This window comes from Barbus barbus (genome assembly GCF_936440315.1).
Source record: "Barbus barbus genome assembly, chromosome: 9".
Lineage (NCBI taxonomy): Eukaryota > Metazoa > Chordata > Actinopteri > Cypriniformes > Cyprinidae > Barbus > Barbus barbus.
Window position 1 is genome coordinate 14997522 of NC_136737.1, and position 18526 is coordinate 15016047.

The 18526-nt window shown below is 37.8% G+C and overlaps 1 protein-coding gene across 1 annotated transcript in view; it reads left to right on the top strand.

Annotated features, from left to right (window-relative positions):
- The window catches only part of LOC306874753 (CUGBP Elav-like family member 5), a gene marked incomplete at its 5' end in the record, with an annotated part of 220231 nt that overhangs the window by 175697 nt on the left and 26008 nt on the right, over nt 1-18526 (top strand). Inside the window, 3 exons of the mRNA XM_079424988.1 lie at nt 1106-1234; nt 3191-3270; nt 15516-15689. Of these exons, the coding sequence (XP_079281114.1) occupies nt 1106-1234; nt 3191-3270; nt 15516-15689 (383 nt within the window). The remainder of the gene's footprint in view (nt 1-1105; nt 1235-3190; nt 3271-15515; nt 15690-18526) is intronic.

Sequence of the window (18526 nt, forward strand, 5' to 3'; positions counted from 1 at the left end):
CGACTGAGCCTGGTTTCTCCCAAGGTTTTTTCTCCATTCTGTCACCGATGGAGTTTTGGTTCCTTGCCGCTGTCGCCTCTGGCTTGCTTACTTGGGGACGCTTCATTTCCAGCGATATCGCCGACCTTATTGCAAAGACACTATTTAAACTTATTGACACATTATTTTCCTTTTTTTGATATTGTGCAGTGCTTTGACACAATTTGCATTGTAAAAAGCGCTATATAAATAAAGGTGACTTGACTTGACTTGACTTGACGTGTAGCCATCATGGAAGTGGGATTTGATTTACCACCGACTCGTTTATGCTGTTCAATGCTGAGTCAATTTTTTCTTTTGGGAAACAATAACTTTATTTACCTTACACTTTCAGCTTTACAACTTTGCAGATCGTTTGCATTCACATACAGCTGCGGTACATGCTGCATGAAAGGCAATATTCGAAATGGCATACTTTAATCACATTTTGGTTGGACTGACCAAATCAGAAATGAATTCACATTTTATACAAATTCAGGTTGTCAGGATTTGATATAATTTGGCCAGTATCACCTGGCATAGTGCCCTTTATAATTTGTGATAATCGTATTTGTATAACGTTCAAGATTTCAGCTCAGTCAAACAAAGCATTATCTGTGAGGACACTCAATTACCGTAAACTAAACACAGAACGGGACCAAAACAGCTTGCATGAGTTTGAATTTCAGGTCAGCAGTAGCTGCGCTCTCGGTCTATCTACACCCTCCAGAGTTTCGTAGAAAGCGTCATCTCTTCGCAGTCTGCTTCTTCCTATTAAACCAGACCTCTAAGCACGACAGCTTAGTGCTATCACCTCAGGCCTACCCACCATTTCCAACATGGGGTTGAACCCAATTATCCCCCAAATTAAAATGAACAGACTTGGCACGGGGAACAATTACTGCTGCGACTCCATTCCACAAGCTAAATGGGCCAAGCAAAAGCAGTCCCTGTTTGCCCATGCTGGCCAGAGACCAAAAGTCTGAGTAGTATTTGGGCTGTGCTTACAATAGTAATGTATGTGGGTAATGGGGGAGGTGAGAGGTTACGCCAGTCATTTCATTCGCTCTGTTTTTCTTTGTTTCAGAAGACAGGAAGCTGTTCGTCGGGATGCTGAACAAGCAGCAGACGGAGGAGGACGTGTACCGTCTTTTCGAGCCCTATGGAGTCATCGAGGAGTGCACTGTGCTAAGAGGTCCGGATGGAAATAGTAAAGGTGAGGTTACGTCACTTTTTATGGTATGATGCTGTATTAGCAGTCAACATAAAATTGGGATTTTCGCTTTCTTATACACACTTCTGGTCATATTGTGACTAGTGCTGTCAAATCGATTAATCGCGATTAATCACATCCAAAATAAAAGATGTGTTTACATAATGTTTGTGTGTGTATATATATATATATATATATATATATATATATATATATATATATATATATATGTATATATAAATAAATAAACACAAATACATGTATATATTTAAGAAATATATATATATATATATATATGTGTAAAAAAATATTTACGATTAATCACGATTAATGATTTAGTCACGATTTGACAGCACTGATTGTGACCAAACTTTTTGCCTTGTCACAAAAATCTGCTCTCCAAGGCTGCACTTCTTTGATTAAAAATACAGAAAAAACATTAATATTTTGAACTTTTATTACAGTTTAAAATAGCTTTTTAATTTTAGGTTATTTTAAAAATGTAATTTATTCTGTGGTGGCAAATCTGAACTTTCCGCAGCCATTACTCCAGTTTTCAGTGTCACATGATCCTTCAGATATAATTTTGGTTTAAGCAAGATTAAATAATAATAATAATAATAATTATATATATATATATATATATATATATATATATATATATATATAGCAAGGATACATTAAATTGATCAATTTATAATTATATTGTTATTTAGAATTTTACACAAGATTAATTTTTTAATAAAAAATGCTTTTCTTTGAACTTTTTATTCTTCAAAGAATCTTAAAAAATGTTTTCACAAAAATAATAAGCAGAAAAATTTGATAATAATAATAATAATAATAATAATAATAATAAAACTTTAATAATTGAGCAGCAAATCAGCATAATGATTTCATATGTTTAGCATATGATTTCATAAAGAATCATGTGACACTGAAGGCTGGAGTAATGGCTGCTGAAAACTGAGCTTTGGCATCAAAAGAATAAATTACATTTGAAAATGTATTAAAGTAATTAGTTTTTAAGATTGTTCTATTATTTTTTTTTATCAATTAAATGCAGCCTTGGTGAGCATGAGACTTCTTTTAAAACATTAAAAACTAAATAAATATTACTCACTTTTCACAATCATTTATGGCAGATAAAATCAAACCTTTTTCTTTTTGCATATTCTTAAATATAATGTAAAAATGTTATATTGCCAACAGTTTGTTCTGAGTTGTCACCATTCAACATTAAAGACTCATAAGAGATGGAGAAAAAGCACATATTTGAGCACTAAACTTTTTATAGACTCCATTGTTTGCCCACTGAGGCTTTAGGGACACTGTAAGACGCTAATACAGCCTGGCATTTGGAAAAGCACTGTGGGAGTGCAAGTTTTCCCCTTGCCAGTGTTACAAAAATTGCTGTAGGATTATTTCTGCTACTTAGCGGGTGGATCTCTGAATATATCCAGTCTTATGGAAGAGAAGAAAAAGATATATCAAAACATTCCCTGTACAATGAGACAAGAAAACTACATTTCATTTAGCTCCAAATGTGTTTTATTTGAAACCTCGTTTTTGGCAAAAATAGAGCTTAATTCTTTAATGAAAACTGTATAAAACACGTTACGCTTGTATAAGGCACATTAAGACCTATCCTTAATATTTTGACAGCTTCTTCAACGGCTTCCAACACGACTGCTCTTGAATCCCAAATGGGTTTGAATTCTTGTGATGAATATCTGTAGCAGCGTTTAAAACGATATCAATTATCCCGTATTTTGCGTTTTGTTTGCATAGATGGGCATGTGGCAGTAAATAGCACGCTTTTCGCATCAGTACAGTCTCTAGAGGAGCCGCTTGCTTACCGTTGGAGGGCTTCCTGCGTCTCCAGTGTTTTAATGTGCTTCTCTACACTGCGGTTAAAGTGTTTGTGTGCCTTTTGTGTGTGTGTCTTTTTTCTATCAGGATGCGCCTTTGTAAAGTTCTCCACACACGCCGAAGCTCAGTCTGCAATCAGTGCCCTGCACGGCAGCCAAACCATGCCAGTGAGTACACACTCCTCTATAATATACACACAGAAAACTTCTTATTTTCAGTGTTTTCAGTGTCTTTCTTTGATGTTCCTCCTGCAATCAGAGGTTGCAATTACTTTCATACAAACTGTACATTCTGGGGTTTCTGTATTATTATAAGGGTCACATAAAAATCTTGTTTTTACTTCTTAGAAATGTGTTCTTTGTATTCTTTAGGTTTCATGTGGTTTTGAAAAAAACTTCAAATTAAAAAAGTTTCATTTTAAAGCTTCTATTTATTGACTTGACAGTTACACCACATGACATTTTTAAAGGAATAATTCACCCAAAAAGGAACATTTTGTCGTCATTTACTTACCCTCATGTCGTTCCAAACCTGTATGAGTTTTTTTCTTATGATGAACATAAGAAAGAATGCTGGTAATCAAACAGTTGACGGTCCCTATTGAATTCCATAGCACTACTATGGAAGTCAATGGGGACAAACAACAGTTTGTTTCTTCAAAATTCTACAATATAGCTCCTTTTATGTTCAACATAAGAAAGAAACTAATAGAGGTTTGACATGAGGGTGAGTAAATGATGACAAAATTATTTTTGGGTGAACTATTCCTTAAAAATGTCATGTGGTGTAACTGTCAAGTAAAAAATAAAAATTGACAATTTACAACCTGAAGTAATTGTGCCTTGTTATAAAGGCATAAAAAGAAAAGCGTAACAAATAATTATCAGTGATTATATATACATTTGTCCTTGCCAAGTCAAGTCATGCGGTGTGACCAACAATGTTTTTGTAGCATTAGCAGTTATGAGGTTAGATTATGTGTGTGTGTGTGTGTGTGTCATGAGGTTGAATAATGATTGTTAGTTTGTTTGTTTGTTGGTCGAACCGCATGAATTGCTGCCAGACAAAGGTTTTTCAAATATAAACATATAATAAGCAGAAACATTTTTTTTTCTGTTTTTTTTTTTTGTGTAGTAGCAGTAGTGAACGAGGCATTCAAATCGATTCCAAACAAATAAGAACAAATCAGTCACTTCAACTTACGAAATGCAAATTTGACCATAATGTTTTGTTGAATAGCTGCATTGCCAGCATATCAGCACGTGGCCTTTGTCCAGCCGTTTCACTCTTGAGGACTGGACGCTGAGCCATAAAAAGCCAGCTATTCAGCACAGTCTGTCTGAATCACACATCTATTCAGTCACACACACATCAGAAGTAGCTCACACGCTTCTGTTTTATTTGCTAAAAGACTCCAGCTGGATAAAGACGAGCTATGAACTGTCAAAATGCATTTGAGCTTGTGCTTTTTTTTTAATTTTCACAACGCAGTGACATTTTTAAAGAAACAGTTGACCCAGAAATGAAAAAAAAAAATCTCAAAAGTAATATTTTCCATTCACCACAGTATGATTCCAAACTTGCCATGGCTTTGGAACACAAAATGAGATGTTTTGAAGATAGTCTTTTTTATTTAAAAAATGCACTAGGTGGACTATCACTTTACGAGAAAGAAATGCACAGAGAAGCAGCACGAGAGAAAGATCTGTGTTGTGATATGCTCTCTTTATAACCTTTAGGGTCAACCGAGGTGCAAATGATTCAGGAACATTGAAATGTAAACCACAGTCCTAAAATCTTCACCTCACACACACACTCAGACATCCTTTCCTCTCTCTCCCCTCTCTCCTTCCCTCCATCCTCCCGGGACATTAGGCAATAGACTTGTTTACCTCACCTTTCACCACATTGACTGGTGAATTATTCATTGGCATGTACTGAGGTGGGAGTGGAGGAGAGAAAAAGAGAGAGAGCGGGAAGGAACGCGAGATAGAAAAGTAGAAAGAGAGAGGTGGAGAGACAGGGGAAGAGGGGAGGAAGCTCATGGGGGAGGGATGGAAAAGGTTTATAGTCATCTCGGAAGGTAAATTGATTATGAAAAACCTTACCGGCCTCCATTCTCTCGGGTCTGAAGTTCTAGAGGGAGGGGTCACGACTTGCGTGGCTCCCAGGTGCCAAAGTGAGATGTTTAGCTGAGATAATGGAGTTCTTCTCAAGGCAGGGCTTGATGAAGCATTCATCCATCTGCAAACTCTTCAAAAGAAGCAATGGCGAACTTACCTAACAGCCACCAGCCTCTCACGCCCTTGGTCCGCCAGCAGCTTGCAGTTATTAAAGTAACACTAGCACCAGACATTATTTAACAAGTATATTTTTATAAGTAAAATGTGCTGCGACAAAATTGCAACCAGTCAGTACATATTTGCTTTTTCATTTAAGACAAACAGGACTTTTACATTGCGTGAAGTGATTGGAACAGAAAACGCAACATAAATAGATGTGATGCGACAAGTAATTTGTTTGTCTGGACTAAAGTACAATACCGAACAAAATGGCAACCAATCAGAACATACTGGGCATTTCATTTATAAAAAAACAAGACTTTAGACTAATAAAACGTCACTGAAGGCGGGGCTTTGTTGTGTGAGGTGATTCAAATAGAAATTGTGTCGGAAATGGGTATGAAGCAAGTACAATTCTGAACAAAATAACAATCAAAATATATTTGGTGTTTAGACGAATCAGATTTCAGTGTAGGAGGGGGTACATTGTGTGAGGTGATTGCTAAAAAAAATTGCGTCAAAAATAGGTTAGATACAACAAACTTACAGCATCAAGTAATTTGTTTGTCCAGACTAAAAGCACAATAGTGAACAAAACGACAGTCGATCATTTATTTTTATTTATGAAAAACAAGACTTTAGACTAATGAGATTTCACTGTGGGCTACATTACATGAAGTGACTGTAATAAATTGCAGCAGAAATAGGTGTGACTTGACAAGTATATTTGAAAAGGATTTTCATAACACTGAGATTTTATTGTGGCTGAGGCTACGCAGCATAAAACAACAAAACTTGATTTTGACTTTTATCTTGCTTTTATCTTTTATCTTTAAGCTTTTATCTTGTCACTTTCTGTTCTGCCTAGTTAGGAAAAGTTAACAAAAGCTGATTTGAATTGTTTTGTACCCAATTAAAGTGAAATACAATGAAAGTGAATTTATTTGATGTTTAATACACACTCAAACTTTAGTCAAATATAAATCAAATTTTCGACAAATGCGATTATAGTGTGGGAGGGAAATCGGTGCGTAATGCAACAAATAGAAATTAAAAGCATGGAAAAATTACATCGCTTGATGTTTTAGTGTAACAAAACATATTTATTTTTTTACTGAAAGATAAATCCCAGCTACTGTAAATGTAACTGATATTTTATTTACAGCCATTTGAAATGATTTGGACAAGTGAGATTTCATTGTATAGGAATAGAAACAAAAAAAACGGCAAAATTATTAACTGCTTTTCGCAATTGTGGCGGATTAATACCAAACTCACAAACGTGCAAGAGATTATCATTTGATTCTTTATTGGGTTGCACAAATACACCAACAAGCCTCTTACAACCTCAGTTCTCCCTCAAAGAACCAGATGCAGCTTATAGTTATTACAGTAAGGAGTCCAGTGAAGAAACGAGTGCTAATTCATTTTAAATACGCATGCATAAAGCAGTCTGCTAATGATGTGCTAGTGGGAAGCAAGAAACTGGCCTTATTGCAGAACTGCTTGACGCTTATGGTCGGTCCAATCTTATATTCGGCTCAAATCCCTCCGGCTCATGGCAGTCACATACACACATCAAGTCAGAGCATACAGGTTTGAGGAAGGGTTTTGACATGTGCTTTATTCCATGCACGGCCGCACTCTTTGACCCGCCCCCCCCCTTGCTTCGGACGTGGGGCAATTAAATATTTAAACCGCCATGCGGTAAAGCAAATTGCCAGACTTCAGGAAGGCCTTGTACGACGGAAGACCAGGGACGAAATTACGCCCGGCGAAGGCTGGGAGGGGTCAAGGAACTCTAGCCCCTCCACTTTGGTCTCATTTCCACCCGAGTGTACACGCCAGGGATTGAACGTATTTCAACAAATACAGGAAAATGAAACTGCCGCTGCTATCTGATATTACAATCTCCTTGGTTACGAGAGTTTGCGCCGCCGACCAATTGCCACTGTCTATGGTTGAATGGCAATGCGTTCAGCTGGATTTTCATTTCCTCATGACTGTGTGAATATCTGAGCAACAACTACGGGAGAAATACTGGCCCAAAATTGCAGCCGTGATCAGACCATAATGTTTGGCTTCGCACGGCCTGAGCTCAAAGCGGGTTACATGCATTTTTATATAATAACTCTTTTATGTAATATCTCTTTATTTTCAAATAAAACTGTCTTATTTGAAATATTAGCTACTTGAATATAGTTATTTTTGGAATCTATACACTATGTACAGTGGTGTGAAAAAGTGTTGGCCCCCTTCCTAATTTTTTTATTTTATTGCATGTTTGTCACACTTTAATGTTTCAGATCATCAAACAAATTTAAATATTAATCAAAGATAACACAAGTAAACACAACATGCAGTTTTTAAATGAAGGTTTTTTTTTTAAAAAAATCCTTAAAACATAACTGGTTTATCACACCTGAGTTCAGTTTCTCTAGCCACACCCAGGCCTGATTACTGCCACACCTGTTCGCAATCAAGAAATCACTTAAATAGGACCTGTCTGACTAAGTGAAGTAGATCTATGAAGACTCTGGGAAGTTGAAGGTGTTTGAAGAGAAAGGGAAGGTTGAAGGTGTTTGAAGAGAAAAGGAAGGTTGAAGGTGTTTGAAGATGAGTTGGGAGGTTAATCAGGAGTTTGTAAATGGTCCATTTCAAAGATAGGTGGCGGTAATGCACTTATAAGTCTGCGATCCGCCGTAAAGCAAGAAGAAGAAGAAGAAGAAGAAGTGAAGTAGACCAAAAGATCCTCAAAAGCTACACATCATGTTGAGATACAAAGAAATTCAGGAACAACTGAGAAAGAAAGTAATTGAGATCTATCAGTCTGGAAAAGGTTATAAAGTCATTTCTAAAGTTTCGGGACTCCAGCGAACCACAGTGAGAGACATTATCCACAAATGGAGAAAACACGGAACAGCGGTGAACCTTCCCACGAGTGGAAATTACCCCAAGAGCGCAGCGACGACTCATCCAAGAGGTCACAAAAACCCCCACAACAACATCTAAAAAACTGCAGGCCTCACTTGCCTCAATTAAGGTCAGTGTTCGTGACCCCACCATAAGAAAGAGACTGGGCAAAAATGGCCTGCAAAACAAAAACCGCTGCTGAGCAAAAAGAACATAAAGGCTCGTCTCAGTTTTGCCAGAAAACATCTTGATGATCCCCAAGACTTTTGGGAAAATACTCTGTGGACTGACAAGACAAAAGTTTAACTTTTTGGAAGGTGTGTGTCCCATTACATCTGGCGTAAAAGTAATACAGCATTTCAGAAAAAGAACAACAGTAAAATATGGTGGTGGTAGTGTGATGGTCTGGGGCTGTTTTGCTGTGATAAATGGAACCATGAATTCAGCGGTCTACCAAAAAATCCTGAAGGACAATGTCCAGCCATCTGTTGGACAATGATCCAAAACACACCAGCAAATCCACCTCTGAATAGCTGAAGAAAAACAAAATGAAGACTTTGGAGTGGCCTAGTCAAAGTCCTGACCTGAATCCTATTGAGATGCTGTGGCATGACCTTAAAAAGGCGGTTCATGCTCGAAAACCCTCCAATGTGGCTGAATTACAGCAATTCTGCCAAGATGCGTGGACCAAAATTCCTCCACAGCGCTGTAACAGACTCATTGCAAGTTATCGCAAACGCTTGATTGCAGTTGTTGCTGCTAAGGGTGGCCCAACCAGTTATTAGGTTTAGGGGGCAAGCACTTTTTCACACAGGGCCATGTGGGTTTGGATTTTGTTTTCCCTTCATAATAAAAAACTTCATTCAAAAACTGCATGTTGTGTTTACTTGTGTTATCTTTGATTCATATTTAAATTTGTTTGATCTGAAACATTAAAGTGTGACAAACATGCAAAAAATAAAAAAATCAGGAAGGGGGCCAAGACTTTTTCACACCACTGTATATACTTATTCAATAATCAGTAGGGCCAGTTTTACCAAACCGGGCAAATTTGCGCAAGAGAACGCAATTCCAAAACAACGCAGATGAGTGTGGAAATTTCTGCGGGTGATTTACTGACAATGCGCAAATTAAAGACATCAAACGCAACATTTAATTTCCATAATGACCAATGCAATATACCAAGCGAAGTGCGAATTAGCGTAAGGATATGTTCAGATTCAGATAATGTGTTCTTCTGGCATTCCAAATAAATTAAGTGAGGAAAAAAAATCCTCTCCCTTCTACCACGCACTCTCTGTTCTCTGCCTCCTCCTAGCAACAACAATTGCAGCCATTTCAAGCGCAAAATAGTTTAAAGGGATAGTTCACCCAAAAATGAAAATAAAATGTTTTTAGTTATTTCAGTTAAACACAAACAAAGATTTTTAACTCAAATCATTGCAGACAGTCAGTCATATAATGTCAGCCAATGGTACTCACGGCTTTGAGAGAAAAAAAAACATATACAGACAAAACCAAATTAAACCCTGCAGCTTGTGACGATACACTGAGGTCTAAAGACACGAAACGATCAGTCTGTGCAAGAAACTGAACAGTATTTATATAGTTTTTGTACCTCTGATCCGCCGCACAGTCCAACTGTCCTAAGTTTGTTCACGTGTCACGACACGGCGCGTGACGCGTCGTCTTCTTCTTCTTCCTTTACGGCGGATTGCAGACTTATAAGTGCATTACCTCCACCTATCTCTCAAATGGACCATTGACACTCCTAATTGAGATTGTAGATAGAGTGTCAATGGTCCACTTGTTTGTGTTCTACTGAAGAAACGAAGTCTTGGATGCCCTTGGGGTAAACAGATAAACATAAAATTTTCATTTTTGCGCGAACTATCCCTTTAAGACATGGACGTTAAATAATGGCTCAAATACCAGTAATTTGACGTGCACAAACGTTAGTAAATCGTGTTTTGCGTAATTCATTAATACTCTCCTCCCATACATTTTATGTCTGATAGGGTAACTCCTACAAATGCATATTCAATAAGGTCAGGCGCAAAAAATAACTGTGTCCATGCTAATTCTTCACTGCGCATTTTTTTGTAAATCCTGACAGTAATATTTTAACACCAAAAGACGGTTTGCGCTGCCACAATGTGTTAGTAAATCTGACCCTTAGAATATATCTGAATGTATTACAAGATTTATTATTATATATTTGGATTTAGAACTATATATTCTATAGTTTACTAGTATATTTTTAGATTATATATTTAAATTTGTTACTGTATATACATATATTTTAAATATTCAAATTGATAACTGCATATTCTTTACATTTATATATTCAGATTTATAGCTATAATGATACAAATTCTAAGTAAATATTAATATTTTAATATATACATACTTTATACATTCTATGTTTTGTATATTTTCACTTTTTGAAATATATATATATGTGTGTGTGTGTGTGTGTGTGTGTGTGTATACTGTAAATGAATGCAGTAATTAAAAGGCATTGAACATTAAAAAGACCACTGAAATTGGTAGACACTTTTTTAAAGCTACAAGAAGCAGCAACAGACTCGGCTGCTCTTTGTGCAAGATAATCTGTTTCTGTTATCTTATTCACAGTTAATGCACAGAGACAGATGTGTAGAGTTAGAGTTACATCAGATATATGGCGTAGTTAATGCCTCTATGGTCCACGTTCACACAGAAACCTCAAGAATCGGGAAAGTACCAAGGTGCCCCCTGCGTCGCAGCTTCTCGTAAAGATGCAGCCCGCACTTTGATTCCAGGACCTCTTTTTCCTCTGTAGAACAGCTGCACTTTTTATTCCCACAGTTTTACTCTCTCTCCTGAATCCATTTCGCTGGGTTCTGGACCTATGGGAATTCCTCCGGGTGCTTGGCGGCTTAAAATTTAATGAGAGTTTTACTTCACAGATCAACCACCACTCTCTCGCTCCCTCCCTTTTCCTCTCTCTCTATCACTTTCTCTTACAAACACATAGCCTATATCTTGCTGGACCAACAAGCCTTCGGCCCTGATATTCTCCGGATGTCTCAGAGCTACAGCAAACAAACAGTCAAGAAAGGATTGGACAAATACCATCAACACATTCTCAGCATTCTGAACGCACCAAACTTAGGACTAAAGGAACATTGAATTTCTTCTTTTATTGGCTTTGCCCAAAAACTTTCATAACACAGTAAATATTTTGTTCTCCTTCATAAATAGCTCAAGGTGGTGTGCAGAACGTCTAGGTTTTCAATAAATACTCTGAGCACTGCAGATAATTGCATTTGAGGTTAAGATTAAAATGCCAGCGTAGGCCTACACTCTGCATACAACTTAATACCACAAGTTCAAGAAGTTAAAGGGATAGTTCACCCAAAATGAATGTTCTGTCATCATTTACTCCTACTTTGTTCTAAGGAACACAGAAATGTTTTCTTTATACAATAAAAGCGAATGGTATGGAAGTCCATTTTTGCCACCAATAAAAACATTTTAAAAAGTAATTGCGACTTTTTATCTTATAATTCAGACTTTGTTTCATGCAGTTCTGAGATTTTTTTTTTTTGAATTGCACAATGTCAATTTTTTTCTGGCAATTCCAAATTTATATCTCGAGTGAAATTTACATTGTTAATCATAGAAAATTGTTGTCACCGTTCCCTTTCATTGTATGGAAAAGAGCAGCTTGGACATTGTGCAAAAACATCTTCATTTGTCTTCCACAGAAGAAAGTAAGTCATACAGGTTTGGAATAACATGAGGGTGAGAAATGATAATAAAACTGTCATTTTTGACCGAACTATCACCATCAATTCTTGAACTCCAAAAGTTCATTTTGTTTAGTCGTGCAGCACAACTAATGAGCAGTGACTGAATGCATTGATAGTGTCCCTTGTAATGATATCCTAACTAAGCGGTTGAGGAAACAATACAATAAAACCGTTCTGGAAAGGCTAAGGGAATGAAGGTTCAAACGGAGTGAATTCAAAAATCAAATCTACATTTATCTTCCCCAGTGACTGTCTTTTGTTGCTTCTCTGGCAACCCCTTCAAACGCCTACATGAGTGCCGTATGCCTAGAGCCAGAGTTGTCGAGCTTGGCTGTGCAAACTGATTGCTTTGTACTCAACCCTTGCTAAGCATTCTGACAACAATACAGAGAACAACAGTTACCACCCATTTTTTTCAGCAGCCTTGGTTCCGGATTTCCAGTGTTTTTTCTTATTCACTACAGGCTACAGTCACTACATTAAAAATTATTTTTAATCATCCAGTTCTTATTTAAAGGTGCCATAGAATGCATTGATACAATATTTTAAATTGTTCTCTGATATCTACATAGAAGGTATGTGGCTTAGGTAAAGGCAAAAATTCTCCAGAAACGGTTTTACATGTCCATTTGCAACCCTAGGATTTGTCCCTAGAATGAAATGGTCTGTTAGCTCGGCTCTGATTGGCTGTTTAACAGCGCAGCTCATTTCAGTAGCTCACAGAGCAAACAGATCTCTACTGTCTGTGAACGATGGAGAGATTAGGAATCCAACCTTATATGTTTGAGCCTGTATCAGACGAAGATACAGATTTTGAGAGATTTTGCAAGAATGTTTAGTGTCCGTGGTATGAACATGGTCACTGCGAGACACTGGTGGAGTGAACCAGCCCTGAGAGAGAGTTGTGAGTGAGGGCGCAGCTGCGGATGCAGCCTCTGTGTTGCCAGATCCAGCTGTTATAAGTGTTTTTGGACTTGTCTTTTCACTCTTTTTGGCACTTTAGAAAGTTAATAAAGTAGGACGTTGCAGTTTAGGGTCAGCGATATCTTTATCTTATCTTAATTACAAAAGATTTGAAATAATTTTGGTTTATTTTTATCTATTTTTACGTTTACATTAATTAAAAATAAATAAATTATTTAAAATAAAATGTCCTGATAATGAAACCTTGCACAAAGCACATTGTGTTCTGACCAAATTATGAACAATTATATTATTAGTTGCTTTTTATGTTGCCATTTAGCCTTGTTTTTTCCCCTGCCTAGATGTAGACCTGCAACCCATTTTTGGGATACGACCCACCAGTTGAGGACCTAAAACAGTCTCCTTTATGCTATACAGACATGGCTTGTGGCCTCACCTGATATTCCCCCATATTGTGGCTGCTTATCGACATTTTCACGTCAATTTCAGCTAGCCTCTTATCTTGGCTGATGCACAACCTTTCTCTACCATCAGATCACAGTCATGTTTTGGCCTTTTTGCCAAAATCGATTTTGTAGTTTTTTTTGTAGTTTTTTTATTCGGACGGTATAGTGCTGGAACAGGGGATGTTGTAGGCTGATAAAGGTCAAGTGTAGCATCGAATCATTGAGAGATTCATAATGAAAGTGAGCACGGCTCTCGCGGCAGGTGTTTCATTACCACGGTACGGGAGAGAATGAGTGAGCCAGACTTAGAAACCCACACATCCAAGGTCAGACTGTGATCATTGGTGGCCTTGTCAATCTCAAAACACACCCACATTCTTCATCTAATCCGTTTGATATTTCAGGTGTGATATCATAACCTATCAAGTTGCGAAATCTGAAATAGATTTTGTTATGTAACGGTCAAGCTGCCAAGGCTCATGTCAATCTACTGAACAGTTTTGTAGAAGTATTTGTTTGTTTGCCTGAGGTTTGATGTTGAGAGTTTGTTGGACAGTCATTCAGAATCATGACGTTTTTGTTGTTGTTTGTTTTTTTCTTGGGGAAAAAGCTTAATTGTTATTTTTAAAATGCATCCAGCCACCTTGTGTTTGGTGCAAAGTTAAAGTGAAAAAGTCATGGTAGATTCACATATGCAATTCACGTAAGAATTTAAAGGTGGGGTAAGTGATTTCTGGTAGCCAATGTTGACATTTGAAATCACCAAAACAAACACGCCCCTACCCCAAAAGTGTCTCACCCCTATTTTGATAGCTCCAGCCCACACATACTTGTGGCAATGATTAGTTCTGTGAAACAAAGCAAAACCAATGTTACTCACCTATCGAGAAGAAACTTGGCTACAAGTTTGTTTTGGCACTCGGCCCCGACTCATTTCCTAAAGCATTTTTGAAAAAATGCATACCCCACCTTTAATGTTTTGATTATTCTTAAAGGGACAATTCACCCCAAAATAAAAATTCAGTCATTCAGTCAATTTTAAGTGAATAATGAATTGTTGGTCTATTCCTTACAAAAAGCTATTATGTGGCTTCAAAAAAACTTCAAATATAGCATGTAAGTTGTATGGACAAAGTTCTTTTTGGATGGTTCTTATTTATAGGATATTAATTTGTGTTAATTTGTGTTCCATGGAGTCATACAGGTTTGAAAGTTCATGACAATCAGTAAAGGGCTGTTTACACCAAATACGATGACTATAACTATAAAGTTTTAATAATCTTTCTAATTCTATGAGAATAGCGATAGCCACACCACAATACTACTATACAATACGCAATACACTATAACGATAATGTCGCAAAGGAAATATATTTTTCAAATTTTTAGAATGATTCTTTCCAGCTGACGAATAATAAAAACATTGACAATCAGAATCCACCCGACTTCAAAGGGCTCGAACATTTAAAGCGGCAGATGACAGCAGCACACGCTTACAATGAACAGACCATTATCGTTAGTTGTGTGGACACTAAAGGCTGTCGCACACTTGACGAGAAGCGCAGCGCCATGTCTCGTCACGCCACGTCTTTAAAATTCGTACACATTGTTTTCTATGAGCCGACACACACTGACGGCGCCAATCGGCGTCTCTGTCCGAAGCGCCTAGAAACAATTCAAAACAATGTAAAGACGTGGCGCGATGCGACACGGCGCTGTGCTTCTTGTCCGGTGTGCAACCGGCTTTATACATTTATCGTTATAGTTAACATTCCAGGCTTCACAGAATTGTCTTTTTTTCAGGGAACTATTTCTTTAAATACATTCAATTCTTTTTATGTTAACATGCTCTAAAATTTAATTTAATTGAAAAGTGTGTCACTGTAATGGTGTGTTCACATTTACCGCAATTTTCCTACTAATTTTCTCCGAAATATCACTAATGTGACCACATCTTAAATTATGTACATGTTGAGTTGTGTTTCCTGTGGTGGTCGACGGTCTCGCTTGCAAAGCGGGAGGTTAAACGCAGCCTGCCCTCTCTCCTCAGACTGGCTCCGATTCTCTCCTCCCTCAGGGCGCGTCGTCCAGCCTGGTGGTCAAGTTTGCCGACACGGACAAGGAGCGCACCATCCGCCGCATGCAACAGATGGTGGGCCAGTTTGGCATCTTCAACCCTGCTATCGCCCTACCCTTCAGCACCTACAGCACCTACGCACATGCGGTGAGTACCCTTCCTCTCCTCTGGGGCACTTGGGCACGTTTTGATGATCTCACTGCCGCCCACGTACCCTCCCCATCCCTGCATGCCCACACATCCTCGCTCACATTCCCAGAGTGACTCAGAATATTCCATAGGAAAATCTTCACCTGGTTATTTATAGCTCGCATCGGTTGCTTCGGTACGGGGGAGGTTGAAAGGCAGCCGAGAGGTTGAGTCAGTCCCTAATATTCATTCATGAGGGACATCTCGGTTCAGTTTTGGGGAAAGATACTATAAAACAGTTAGTTTCTAGTTAGTTCCTCCATATGGAGTAGATAGATATACATATATTCATGTACCGATAGGCATAGGCGAATATTTCTCGTAAATGCCAGGATTAATTGTTGGAGTCGACCCGGCCCCCGGGGGCTTATCAATCACACTCATTGTCATATCACAGACATGCGTGGGCCAGCAGAAGATGTGCGTACGGACAATCCCACAGTAACTGCCGGGCCAGTACGGGGGGAAAAAATACGCCCTCGTTAGCATTCATGAGATGCAGAGCGTCCGCAGGAAATGCAAATGGTCCGAGAGAGCGGCGTGCAGGAAGGCAGACAGGGTGGTTGCTGTGGCTCCCACAGGTTGGCAGTGACTTTTATCTCCTGTGTCAGAGATGGTGCAGTGTGCCGCTCGATGGCAATGACACTGTCTCTATAATTCACTGTTCCAGCCCAAGCCACAACCCACACATGCCGAAACCAACAGCTTTATGATATCGCATGCAGCTTGTGGGGAAGTTTGCAACTTTTTATTAGGTATCTTTTTTGCTTGCTGTTTTTAACTAAACTAATCAAGGGTATTGTTATTTTAAACCAGATACACAGAACATATTTAAAGGGGCACTCACTATTTTTTTCTCATTTACGATTTTTCAATGGAAAAAAAAAAAAAAACCTTTTTTTTTTAAATGTTATTAGTGCATCACATGAGATGATGATTCCAGTCATATTAGTAGCCTAATGCGTCACCTCATGACAGCTGCCATATTAAGATCACATGACCAGCCGCTATAATCCAACCCTAAATTTGATTATTATTGAACACTATTGATTGAGGAATAAATTAATTATACCTGTTAATACCAGTGTATTATTATGTACTATTAGAGTATTTATTAAAATTTTGAATTGGCTTTATTTTTTTTAATAATTTAATCAGTACATTTTACAGTTTCATTTTAATTTCTAGTTTCTAGTGATTTTGTAATTTTTATGTTTATTTTTATTTCTAGCTTTAAGTTTTAACAATTGTAGAAATTGTTTTCATCTAAATATTTAGATTTTATTTCCCCTTTAATTAAATTACAGAAAATATTTAATAGTAAAATTTGTAATAGTTTTAGTTTTAGTAAACACTGAAAAATTAATTTTTACAGTTGCAACTTTTGATTTTTCTGTAGTGCTTGCACACCACTAGGTGTCAGTATAAGTCAGGGATGACATCGTCTACATAACCAGAAAAAAAAAAATACTGATTGGGGCTTTTAAAGATACTACGAGTACCCTTTCCCCTAATACATGATTTTCTGCTAGGTTTGTATAAATTTACTCTCAACAAACGACTAATGCTGAGTGCTAAATGCTAGCATTTAATTTAACAAATGATAACCTACCTCAAATTACGCAACTTGTTCAAAGTAGAAGTTGGATTTGACTTTTCAAAGCAATTGCTTTATCATTTTCGTCTGGCAGCTAAATATACGGTGCATTTATGAAAGCAACTGTATCGCACAATTTTTTATTCTGAAACCATTTAAGTGCAAACCCCACCTCCCAGCTGATTATAAAGATATTATTGGTCATGTCAATCACAATGCACATTGCCTGTGCTAAAATAAATGCTAAACCATAACCCTAACACACAACCATTATGTTAGTATAGCATTGGCAGATAGTTAGCATTACTATTTGTCACGATCGGATCCATCTATTATATATCTGAACCCTAAATTTAATCCATTAAAGGTGGGGAATGTAATTTTTCAAAAACGAAACGAGCTTTAAAAAGTCAAGGCCGAGTACCAAAACAAATTTGTAGCCAATCAGCAGTAAGGGGCATGTCTACTCATGATATGGAGGAGAGAGCGTTCAGTGAACAGCCAAGCAACAGAAAGATAGAGATGGTGGATAAAAACCAAAATAGGAAAACATCTGCGGAATGATAAGGAAAATATCGGATCAACTTTCCAGCGCTGGAGAGAACTCAAGGAGCGGAGGGCCTGTGTTCGGACGCTGAGGTTGCGTTGGTTCTTCTCGATAGGTGAGTAACACAGTGTCTAAACTGGACGTGCCGCGCCGCACCGCAATACTGGACACGATAAAGCAACCGTTGAAAATCATTTGAAATTTTTGTCACCATGTCATAAATAGAACGCGGCAGCAGTTTTCTGTCGGAGATTTGTCACGTCACACAGCATCCAGTGTAGACAGCCTCACTGATTCTAATGACTTGCATAGTATTTTATCGCGCCGCTCGTGTCCAGTGTAGACGCGGTAAAACATTGGTTTTGCTTTGTTTCACAGAACTAATCATTGCCTGGGTTGTGTACGTATGTGTGGGGTGGAGCTATTAAAATCGGGGCGAGACCCTTTTGGGGTAGGGGCGTGTTTGTTTTGGTGACTTCAAACATCAACATTGGCTACCAGAAATCGCTTACCCCACATTTAAGTCTCTACTTTTCGCCTGAGGGGCGGGATTTGTGATCAACTGGTTTGAAAAAAAAATAATAAATTTCAAAAGTTTTTTTTTTTTTGGTGTGGCTCTTCGACTTGGGCTAGTAACCATCCAGCAAACAC